Raw genomic sequence first — 12,403 nt, 5'->3', positions numbered from 1 at the left:
ACAGTCTGAACTACATCCAGATAATGTAGGGAAATTTCTTTTGGATAAACTGGAGCTGAACAGAAAGCTCAAAAACGATGTGATGGTTTAGGTGAAAGGTTTAAAGGACCTTAAGAAAGAAGGAAAACCTAAGCCTTAATACTACCAGGCTCTAATGCAAAATCAGAAGGGGGTTAACTGCAGGGCAGGACAACAAGCTTAGAAACTCGCCTTGTGGAGGTAATGGTAATAAGGAATACCAACTTACGGGTCAGAGTAGAGAGAGGAAAATCTCTAATGGGTTCAAATGGTGGTTTCTGAAGCAAAAAGCGAACTGAACCAGATTTAGATTGCATACAGCCATGGGGCTACTACACGAGAGACTACCTGTACAAATGTCTTAATCAAATAGTAAGAAGCCAAGGTCTCTGAAACAAAACAGAAGGGGAAGGAACCTTATCGTAGAGAGAACGAACAGCCAAACGTTGGCCCAGTCTCACCTGCAACACAGGTCCTGGAACACCATAAGGAGGACACTCCCTGGTTAGCCTGCCAATTATCTGGATCTGAAGGTTAAAGATACATCTGAAACACTGTCATGTCTTCACAGTCAAATAATGTTGTCAGACAGAGCCTCCGCTGACTGTTGCCTCAACGGGCGGTCGACTAATTATGTTGCAATGGGCACAATGAACACCTGAGCTTTGGACAAGATGCTGAAGGGCAGGGCCCATGAAACTACAGTGTAGGGGTCTCACAGAGAAACGTAGTAAACACTGATGTGCTGGAAAGATAGCAATGATTCCTCAATTTAGAACACACAAGGGCGCTCAATGGAAACCTGCTAATCTGTGCAGTGACACTGGAAAGGTTGGAGGTGGGAAACCAAGGAAAGGGGCAGGGACCCACAAACTCCAGCTTGTAGCATTTGGATTACACCTTATGCACCCAGGTGTCTGAGATGCAAGCAGTCCAGGTGTCTGGAAAGGTTGACAAACATTTCCTCCCCAATTCTGTAAAGGAAGGAGTGTCCGATGATTTGGTGGACTTTGAGCCCTAGACCTTGCAGGTGGATTGGGAACCAAGCTTCGGGTGGCTGGACGAGGATGGTAAAGGAGTGGAGAAACAAAAAATACATTTCTAAACCAAAAAGAGGACAGGACTTTGCAGCAGGTCCCTTAGGCTTCTATCTGCTTGTGGCATCAGCAGTCAGAGTGAGCAAAAAACTGTGATCTGTGCTAATAAGTCTTGCATATCTGTAGTAAAACCCAAAGCTTAGAGGGCAGAGAAACTGGCCACATCAGACATAGCTACGGACTCTGAAGATGGAATAAGACTCTAGAAGCAGATTCTGCCACCTGTTCAGAATTATGTAGCAGTATAGCAAAATAAGGCTCAGAGATGACGCAAGGCCTCGGCTATTGCAAAACCAAGACAGCTAGTAACAAGTCAGGAGTCAGATAGGCAGAGATGACCAAAGTCAATTTAAGCAGTCAGTGGGAGTGGATTTTCAAACTGAAGTTCCACATGAGTCTTTGCAAAGCATGAGGAGCAGCAGTGCTATGCTCTGCACCCAGCAGATGATGTCAGTTCCACAGCAGTAACCTCTTCCATGGTAGAAAGCAGAAAGAATCAGGATTTTTTTTTAAAGGTGCCCAGCGGTCTAATATACTTCAAGAAAGCTCCAGGTGCTCAGGTGGACTGGCCCCACTGACAAAGTTTTTAGAGACAGTGCAGTAGGTGAAGAACCAGTAGCTTGACCTGAAAAAGCGCTCCAATGTTTTATTTTATTTTAACCTGGAGTATGGAAAGCACCCTATGCAGAGTTCAGTGCCTTAGAGTTATTTCCAGGCTTTGTCCACAATGTCTAGTCCAGCAGGATCCAGACACAACACTCTAAAAACAAGGCAGAGGACAGCCACACTGGATTGCTACAATCAGAGACACTCTTATCTACACTGCTGCTAGAGCTAGTCTTGACTGAAGAAAACAATTTTGGAGGAGGAAAAAAGGTGCTAGTAAATCTAGGTTAGCCTTTTTACATAACAGAGCTGAAGAAAACACATCTATCCTTGGATACTAGAAAATGCTGGTAGTAGGAGGGCTTATCCTGGGCTGGACTAAAGTTTTTTGTTTGCCAGTGCCCAATTCCCCTGCCGCAAAAAAAAAAAAAAAAAGTGAAAGACTTCCTGTGTACCTCAATGAATGAGAAAGAAATATGTTTTTACATTTGAACTTAATTTTTTTTTTTATTATATTCTTTTAATTAACGGGGAGTACTTTTTGTCAGGGGGTACAAGGCAATGTGTTCAGCCCCCTACCATGCAACCCTAGGGGCCCGAAAGGCCAATGGCTGGGGTTAGGAACAGCCAAGTGGGAGGTGAGACTAGCCTTAGCCCTGTGCAGGCTTTGACTTTCTCCCAAAGTATAATTCTGCATAGGAATATCCCACACCTGGTATCAAAAATATTTGAATTACATGATTTTTTTACTTTTACACTTATACTTTATTTTAAGCTATATTGAACAAACTTTATTAATAGTTTGTGAGAGGATCCACTTTCAATACAAAATAAAATAGCATTAATGACTACATAGATAATGTACCACAAAAGAAGTATATGTCATTGCGTCGCCTCTATCATTGCTGCTTTAAGTAAAACAGTCAGTAAAGGCTATTAAAACATGCTACTCACTTGCCCCTAATTATAAAATGGAGCACAAGTGTCTTACTGGTCCCACAATGATGTTGTATGTATAAGTAAATTGATATATACAGTCAATCATACAGAAAGTCAATATTGCCTAGTTAACATCATCTTCATCCCACTGAAGAAATGCTCACCTCGGCAAGGATCATTCTTCACCAAAAATTCGTCTAGAGCCATCCAGCCTCCACCAACTCGGACCATCACTGTGCTGCGCAGTATACGAACCAACCGTAACTGTTGCGAGTCTCCAAACTGTGAAACCAGGTAAAATATTTACTAACATAGAGACAGTCATAACATATGCATTAAAAGAAACCTGTCATGAAAGAAACAGGATGTCATTGATGACTTCTTGGCCTTTATCCTGGCTGTCAAGCTAATCCAACAGCTCAGGATCCTTCGCATGCTTGCAACAGATACAGCCACTTTAACCACTTAAGTCAACAATGTCAACTCCGGTGTACCTCACATGATAGGTTTCTATTAAGTAAACTATGTTACCCATACACCAATTCAGACATATATAAATTAATATATATGTAATCAATATGTGCGTCATGTAGATCCATGCGTGCACAGGCACATATTACTATGCTAGAAATGAGCAGATCTGAAGCAGCAGCATCAAGTATTTGACAATGAGCACTGCACTTTCAGGTGACACTCGTCTTACTCCTCAAATCTGCAAGGATGTGAATGTACTCATCCATATCTATTGAATCCAGACTCTAAAATTAGTTATGAAAATGGAGGTTAGCATCCACTTTGTGCATTGGAGGAATAATTCAGCCCCAATACTAAATCTTTGTAAAATTACTGCTGGTTACATGCTTTTGCAGTTGTCAGGCTAATGGGATCCACACTGGTAGAGCTAAATCACGAAAACCAAAAGTGACCATGGTTGGCATCAACAAGCAAAAATAGCCAACAAATCATTTCATTTCACATTGATGGATAAAACTCTGTACTTTGATGCAAACCGTTACACATTATTGTTTACAAGAGTCTAATGGTAAAATAATTTTAGCAGAAGGTATGTTTTTATTTGTTGTTTTTTTTTTTAGTCACTGATAGCTGGTCACATTTGCAAATTATTTAAAAGATTAGCTCACAGGTAGCTGCCAATCAGCCATCAGCTGCAATGATCACCACAAATGATATATGAAAATTTAATCCAAACACCTTGGAGAATCAAAGTCACTGTTTTGTCTGACATGCAGACCATTTCACTGTGTATGAAACATCCGCATTTAGTTTTGTGGGTTTGTTATTAGTGTGAGAGAAGGTCTGTATACAGTTCTTAAACAGCATCAATTAATCTACAGTGATTGAACAAATTAATTCCAGTTTATCACGGCAAGAGAAAAGAAATTAATTTAGTACACAGCATGTGATTATTTGGGAAGCGAAAGGCAGCAGTAGAGTGCACTGTACCTGGTTGCCTAGGAAGAACTACATGAAAGAGCACAAGGAGAAAGAAAGAAAACTCTTTAGTTTCATAAATACTGCAATTGCACACAAAGAACGGCATATTAGTATCACAAATGTATAAACAACTGGACAGAGTGGACTAGAAAAGGCAAAAAGCAGTTGGTTTTTAAGCATTTTTTTCAGCAAAACTATGCTTTGCACAACAGTGGGGGGTTTAGTTATCTATTTGAAAAATGTCTATAGTGCCCCAAAGCCACAAATCATATTTAACAACTTTTTATTCTATAGTTGTTATTTTCAAGTTTTAATTTAATTGGCTGCTCTGGGGCAATACTCAGAATTTGTTTGTAGGACATGATGGCAACTATAATTCTCTCTCTCTCTATATATATATACACACACAGTATATATGTTGATTTAATATTTTGGAATGCAAAATCTGATGCAGCTGTGCATGGGCACAAAACAAAGGACCATATAGCATACAATTGGGCCATATTTTATCTCCAGAGTCAGAAGGTGCATTGCACAGCTGCTGCTAGTCAGTCTGCACAAAATAATTGTCAGGCCGCTGTACGCATATATACACAAATCTGAGTGGGTATATGCATACAGGGAATACAGGGATGTATGCGCCTCCCCAACTGTAGACAGTTTAACTCGGGAAGATGCATAAAGCTCTGTATGCATGCGCAACCTGGTCATTTGGGGTGTGCACAAGAACACAAACACACCAAAATTCGTTCCACTACTACATGAGCTTGTGGAACATCCAATTGTTAAATTATGGAGCTTAAAATTGAACAAACCCTTCCCCTTCTGCATTCTTAAACTATTGCCATTGATATAAGCCAACATTCTTCCCCCAGCGATATAATAGTTTCCACACATCTCAGAAGGCTTTTCGCAATTTTTGAACTGTGTTTGTGGGAAAGTGTCCATTGAGCCAAAAAAAAAAAAAAAAAAAAAAAAAAAAAAAAACACACTCAATCCATATGTATGTTACTCTACATGGATTGAATATAAAACTATTAAAAGGAAAAATATTAAAAAAGAAAAACGTGTGATGATGATGATATACAAGACGACCTGGACTGCAATCGGAGGGGTGGCCATACACTTTTGGCCCAATAGGTAGATATGATGTCTGTTAACCACAAACTTTTGGCCATACACAAGGGAATAGCTGCCAGCTTTTTTCTTGAGAAGAGTGAAAAGCCAAATATATAATTAAACAGATAACACATATGAACGAATGGATTTATTTACACTCATCTATTTTGATACCAAAGCAGGGCTGTATAATCATACAGTGTATTATTTTTATTTGGAAACGAATTGCTGAAATGATAGATATACATTTCTGATATTGCAGTGTTCTACCCTGCTACCAAAGAAGCTAACGTCTGCTGGTTACAAGTGCCCCTATGCTTACAGAAGCTACTAACGGCTTTGTGTGGATTACTTGAACTGTCACTGTATGTCCGATTACCTTCTTTTTTTTGCATATAAATGTGCTGCTGTTGTGGCTGTGTGTTTACAACTAAAAAAGTTAATAAAAAAATATCTGATTTAAATAAAAAAGGAGGGGTGTACAATTGATAATCATCTGAAAACTGTCCTGAAGCAGAATGGGCTTCCTCAGTGTTAGCAGTATCATCTCTGATCATTGCAATAATGTAGCTTCTTATTTGAAGGTTCTCCCAGAAAATCTGTGAAAGGATAAACAACTAAAACAAATAAATAATACTATACTCACTCTATATTTATTCTCTCCAATCTGCTCCACCTGGAATCTCTTTGCACATTTGCACTGTGCAACTTGCCTGGTGACCTGAAAAGAGAATAGATGTAAACCTAAATATTTGAACAGGAAATCTAGGGGTGCTGTGGTAAGAGAAGTCACTAAAATACCTCATCCTCAATCTTATCTGCATCAGTAGTTGGCCGGTAGGCATCTTTGTTGGGATGAAGGGCAGCTACAAACTCATAATAATCTATGTATCCATCGCCATCCTGGTCAAAGATATCTGCTACTGCTGTCATTTCAAGTTTTGTAGTTGGAAATTCTGTGAAAGACATAGCACACTTAGAATAATCAAAGGAAACATAGTCCTGAAATACAACTCTGATAAAGTTTTAACCCCTTATGATCATTGTGCATGCAACATTTGTTATTGCTTAGCCACCTACTGGAAGCTAATATTCCATCAATAAATTCTTGTCTAGTAATCTTCCCATCTTGGTCCTTATCGATTCTTCGGAAGAAGTCCATAACTCGAGATTTTTTATGATTCATCCAACGCATGTACTTCTTTCTCCAGATGTCAAAATCAAAATTGGCAAATTCCTTCAACTAAGAACATAAAACAATGAGTTGTTAAATGGTACATCATTTTTTTGGTTAATATTTTCTGGTAGACAAAAATGGAAAATTCTGAAGTGCAGGACATATCTCCTACCTCCTCCAGTCTGTCCAGAGCATCGTTAAGCTTCCGCTGTCTGTCCAAGGCCAGCAGCCAAACCTGCTGCCATCGTGCAGACAACTGATTGATCCTCGGATTCTTGGTCTCAGATTGAGACAGGAGAGGTAATACAGGTGGAGTGGATTGCACTGGAGGTTTTCCTGGAATGAAAGTAATGTTAACAATGGTTATAACGTGGCAAATTTTTAAATGTACATACAAAAGCAAGATTTTCAAACTGAAATTAATAGTAAAATAACAATTGATCTACAAGATACTGTATGCATATGCCAAATGCTACCCAATTAAACACACAAAGTGCTTATTGGTAAGCATAAAGGTATATGTCACGACGTTGTTTGTTTTCCTCAGAACTAGGGTTTGGTCATAAATACTGAACATATGCGCCCGAAGCCATTCTACATTATTTCCTATTAAAGATTAAACTATCAGTACAAGATGTGCTTAGAATTAGCAATGCACACTCACTGCTTCGTGTTTTATCGTTGAATGATGCATGGTTAGGATCCGTTGTCTTTCTTTTGTATGTCTTTGTGACTCGATCTACATCGGGCTGCTTCTGAGTCATTTCCTCCATAAATAGCTGTCAATGAAAAGCAGCAATAATCAGAACGAGCATTATGAAGATATTTATTTCAGTGAAAAGTTTAGTCATAACCCTAGAAGCTATGGGCTACTATGCTGACATAAGTTTAGTTAATTTTCTCTGCTGGTTTATACATTCTAACACAATATAAATTCCATTCTAGAAAACTGAGATGAGTCAGGACTACATCACCAATACTCTTACCTGGTGTTCTGAAATTAGAGCCTTGACCTGGTCAATGTTTTGAGGCATAGGCTCTTGATCTCGCTGTATCAGAGTAGTCTCAGCCCATTGGATCCAAGTTAACAATTCATCAAGGAGGTCAGAATTGGCCAAAAGCTCAGAGAGTGCTGCCTGCAGCCTCTGTTGGTGCTGGTTACCCCAAGTCAGTACCTTTAAACAAAGCAAGGGAACAAGTAGTTTAGTTTAATACCTCTTTAACATTCAAAAGGTGCTTGTAAAAACTGCAATACAGTTAGGGCCATATATATTTGGGCACAATTTTCGATTTTTTCAGGTATTTACCAAAAAATATTCAAGCTATAGTTATATAATGGATGAAAGTGTATACTCTCGGGTTTAATTTGAGGGTATGTTCATACAAATCGGAGCAAGAGTTTAGGAATAACAGCTCTTAAGAATAGCCATCCCCCTTTTTTAAGGGACCAAAAGTAATTGGAAAATTGAATCAAAAGCGGTTTCATGGCCAGGTGTGGGCTACTTCTTCATTATTTCTTCATCAATTAAGCAGGCCCATGCAAGTGAAACAGGCCATTGAAAGGCTTCAAAAACGAAACAAATCCATCAGAGACATAGCAGCAACATTGGGAGTGGCCAAATCAACAGTTTCGTACATTCTGAGGAAAGAAGAACACACTGGTGAGCTCAGCAACATAAAAAGGCCTGGACGTCCATGGAAGATAACAGTAGTGGATGATGGCAGGATCCTCTCTATGGTAAAAAAAAAACCATTCACAACATCCAGACAAGTGAAGGACATTCTCCAAGAGGTGGACATATCATTATCAAAGTCTACAATCGAGAGAAGACTTCACAAGATCAAATACAGAGGGTTCACCACAAGGTGCAAACCATTCATAAGCCTGAAGAATAGAAAAGCCAGATTAGACTTTGCCAAAAAACATCTAAAAAAGCCAGACCAGTTCTGGAAAAGCATTCTTTAGATGGATGAAACTAAGATTAATCTACACCAGAATAACGGGAAGAAAAAAGTGTGGAAAATTCTTGGAACAGCTCACGATCCAAAGCACACAACATCATCTGTAAAACATGGTGGAAGCAGTGTTATAAAATGGGCATGCATGGCTTAGAGGGGCACTGGGTCATTGGTGTTCATGGATGATGTGACAGAAGAAGCCAAGTGAATTCTGCAGTGTTTAGAGATATACTGTCAGCCCATATTTCAGCCAAATGCAGCAAAGTTGATTGGATGGCGCTTCACAGTACAGATGGACAATGATCCAAAACACACTGCAAAAGCAACCAAGGAGCGTTTGACGGAAAAGAAATGGAATATTCTGCAATAGCCGAGTCAATCACCCAATCTCAACCCAATTGAACATGCATTTCACTTACTGAAGGCAAAACTAAAAGCAGAAAGCTCCACAAACAAAAAACAACTGAAGACAGCTGCAGTTAGAGCCCAGCAAAGCCTCAAAAAGGAGGAAACCCAATCTTTGGTAATGCCCATAGGTTCCAGACTTCAGACAGTCATTGCCAGTAAAAGATTCTGAACAAAATATTAAAAATTTACATTTTATATTATTTATTTGTCCAATTACATTTGAGCCCCTGAAAATGGGGGGACGGTGTATAAAAATGATTGCAGTTCCTAAAATTGTATTTGATATTTATGTTCAATCCCTTGAATTAAAGCTGAAAGTCTGAACTTCAAATTAATTTGGATTTTTTAATTTTAATTTTTTTCTGGTGGCATACAGAGCCAAAAGTATGAAAATAGTGCCTGTGTCAAAATATATATGGCCCTAACTGTATAAAAATACACAATTTAACTGCAAAATAAAAGCCAATAGTATGTGACAAATGCAGGTGTAAGTGCTGAAATCAATAGATTGTGTTTAGCAGAAATTGTTTCTAATTGATAGATTCTGGGATTGCTAAATACTAAAAGATCTCTTACCTCCTCAAATCTTGCCCGTATAATAGTAATCCAGTGCTTGACAGTGGTGATACAGTCTGGATGGCACACAGTCAGTATTGCCTCCCCCATGCTGACTGCGGTGTTTACATCTACTTGTTTCTCCTCTACTTTCTTCATGAACTCCTTAATAAAAATATGACAAAATGAGTTAGAAGATTAGAGTAACAGGTGAAATAGCCTTCTAGCAGGCATGCAATAAAACTGGACCAAATCGATTAAACTTGATCTAGTATATATAATATTTACTGTTTTCTGACCTTGTGAATATCAATGAGGGACTGCAAAGCCTCTGCATCATCAGGAAGAGCACCACGAAAACGTAAAGTCTGTTCAGCCTCTGAAAGCCACTCAAGCAGCATGTGAACAGTACTACGGAACTCCTCAGCCTAAAAAAAATTCATTCATCTCATTATTTTCCAGATTGTTAAAGGTGTGTGTAAATTTTATTTATTTAACGTGAAGTCACTGACCTGCTTCAGAGCTAGCTCCAAGCGGGTTTGTTTGGACACAGAAAGTTTGCATACAGTGTCCCATCTTGTGCTGAGTTCCTGGAGCTGAACCTTGACCCATGTAGTGTCTTCCCTACTGCTCTCCAGCAGTTCCTTGGCAGATCGCTTCAGAGCTTGAACACTGCTTGTTCTTTTCCCTAGTTCCTTCTGGAAGACCTATTGAAATAAAGAAATTATAAATTAGTATAGCATAAAGGCTGAAGTATTATTTTGTTATAGCTATACATACATGGGTGATGCATGGTGAATGTCAATTAATAGCAACTTTTGAATAGATTACACAACCATAACGGTTAAGAAGCATCTTAAAGAGAAAGCAAAGACAAAGTGATAGTGTCTGCTCATGGCCAACCATACAACACTGATCCCAAAAAATGTGAGATGCTGCATAAAATCAGCATAGAAATGGATTACAATGATTTGCAAATCTCAAACCCATATTTTGTTTATTATAGAAAAAAGAAAACGTATTGAATGTTAAAACTGAGTCAATGTAGCATTTTAAGAAAAAAAATAGGGTAATTTTGTAATTGATTGCAGCAACAAGTTTTAAAAAAACTAAAAAGTGGTAATAACAAGGAACAACTGGAAGAACAGTTCAGCAACACGATTGGGTATAAAAATGAGCATCTTAGTCCAAGTGTCTCAAAAGTAAGGATGGGCGCATATATATATATATATATATATATATATATATATATATATATATACACACACACACACACACACACATGATGTTTACATAAATCCCATATATATTTTTAGCATTGAATATCTTAGCATTTTATATGTAATATGACTGAAATATTCCATCAACTCCCCCTTAGTAACATATGCTATTGAGGAGCAATGTACAGTTTGACCATTTTGTTCCATTTTATATTTTTTCATTGATTTTAAATTCCTCTTTTTATATGTACTTTTGTGGTGTCCTGCTGTATTTGTCTTGACGTTTATCGTGTGCGGGCTGTATCCCGCAAGGTCTTTATGTTTACTGTGCAGTTCAATGCCCATGGATCATACTACTTCCTGGGCTGCTGCAGCATTGTTTTTCATCCCTCATCACTGCCCATAGCCCCACCCACAGCTCAGCCTATAGACTATAAGAAGCTTACTGTAGCTTCTATAAACCTGTTGTCATTGGCTTGAAGAAGGAACCAATCAGTAGTTCCGAAAAAACGTGTCCCATTTTGATAACATATTTCCTGTTTGCGGTTCACGCTGGCTGTCATCCCCTCCCACTGAAGTCATTTCCAGGATTCATGCTCCACGCTAAGACAACGCGATTGCTTCACCAGTGTTCCCAGAGCATGGGGTGTTCACCTGCTGGTTATCCTGGGACCTTCTGCTGCTGCATATCATAATCCCTGGAAAGCTGTGATACACTGAGACCTCCTGATGCCTGATCACCCGCTTCATACATCCATGTTATGCCTCTCTTATCCTTGATTCTGTAAGTGTTTTTAATCTTGTTTGGGGATATTAATATTTTTAATTCTGCACTTAGAGGTGCCTTTTTTTTTCTTTCATCTACATCTATGACAACAGCATAGCTTCTTAGTAGGAGAGTCTGGGCGCTTAAACTGGCCTACAGTCCAGACCTTTTACCAATTAAAATATTTGGCCCATCTTCAAAACTGAAAATATGACAAAGACGACCCAGGATTGTTGAGCAGCTAGAATCCTATATCAGGCAGGAATGGGACAACATTCCTCTCCCAAAACTCCAGAAACTGGTGTCCTTAGCTCCCAGATACTTAGAGTGTTGTTAAAAGAAGAGAGGATGCTACACCATGGTAAACATGGCCCTGTGCCAACTTTTTTGACACATCTTGCTGCCATCAATCTCAAAACAACTTTATTTTTTCCTAAAATGGTAGATTTTTTCAGTTTAAATTTATTTGATACATTTTTTTATTTCCATAATTAATTGTTATTAAAGTGGTTGTTAAGCCATTCTAACCTGTTTGCACCATCAGCACTGCCTTCTATTGTAGTGTCCCCCCCTCTGTGTGTAATTTTTAAAAATAAACGCTAAAAAAAAAAACTAATTTCAGAGCCAAGGTCCTGTCTCGTGTCTGGCCGAATCTTTCCTTTCCTCCTCTGAGAGATGCAGCGGGCAGGGCCAAGATTCCCCCACTGGTGGGGAGGAAGAGCGATCCAGCCGGCCATGTGATCACGATCTCCGCTCTGAAATTAGGTATTTGTAGCATTTATTTTTATAAATCATACAGGGGGGGGGGGGGGACAGTACAATAGGAGGAAGCATGGATGGTGCATACAGGTTAGTGTTAATCAGGCAGCAGGGGTGCTTTACTGTGAGGAGCTGACAGGCAGGGAGGGGATGGGGGAAGAGACAAGAGAGCAGGTTGCGGATGATGGAGGCACGTAAGCTAACCACAGTGCCGGGGCTTAGCAGTCATGATAAACCGTGGTCAGTTTACAGAGGGGAGGACATGAATCATGAACTATCCAGAGATAGGAAGGAATCAAACTATCCAGAGAAATCCATCATGGGG

At 39.1% G+C, this 12,403-nt stretch overlaps 1 protein-coding gene across 22 annotated transcripts in view; it reads right to left on the bottom strand.

Moving 5' to 3' along the window:
- MACF1 (microtubule actin crosslinking factor 1) overlaps positions 1-12,403 on the bottom strand; it is a 416,995-nt gene that overhangs the window by 16,921 nt on the left and 387,671 nt on the right. For 17 of the 22 annotated variants that reach the window (XM_077482044.1, XM_077482062.1, XM_077482048.1 and 14 more), the window contains 11 exons: positions 9,846-10,040; positions 9,633-9,761; positions 9,355-9,498; positions 7,398-7,586; positions 7,076-7,190; positions 6,584-6,747; positions 6,315-6,477; positions 6,036-6,190; positions 5,881-5,955; positions 4,125-4,142; positions 2,825-2,942 (listed from right to left, as the gene is read on the bottom strand). In XM_077482044.1, the coding sequence (XP_077338170.1) occupies positions 2,825-2,942; positions 4,125-4,142; positions 5,881-5,955; positions 6,036-6,190; positions 6,315-6,477; positions 6,584-6,747; positions 7,076-7,190; positions 7,398-7,586; positions 9,355-9,498; positions 9,633-9,761; positions 9,846-10,040 (1,465 nt within the window). The remainder of the gene's footprint in view (positions 1-2,824; positions 2,943-4,124; positions 4,143-5,880; positions 5,956-6,035; positions 6,191-6,314; positions 6,478-6,583; positions 6,748-7,075; positions 7,191-7,397; positions 7,587-9,354; positions 9,499-9,632; positions 9,762-9,845; positions 10,041-12,403) is intronic. The other 5 variants (XM_077482058.1, XM_077482060.1, XM_077482043.1 and 2 more) reach the window with 1 other exon arrangement.

This window comes from Lithobates pipiens, unplaced genomic scaffold (assembly GCF_037356315.1).
Source record: "Lithobates pipiens isolate NorthernLeopardFrog02 unplaced genomic scaffold, aLitPip1_a1.2 Scaffold_16, whole genome shotgun sequence".
Lineage (NCBI taxonomy): Eukaryota > Metazoa > Chordata > Amphibia > Anura > Ranidae > Lithobates > Lithobates pipiens.
The sequence above is the reverse complement of the archived record's forward strand: the minus strand, read 5'-3'. Positions and strand labels throughout refer to the sequence as shown.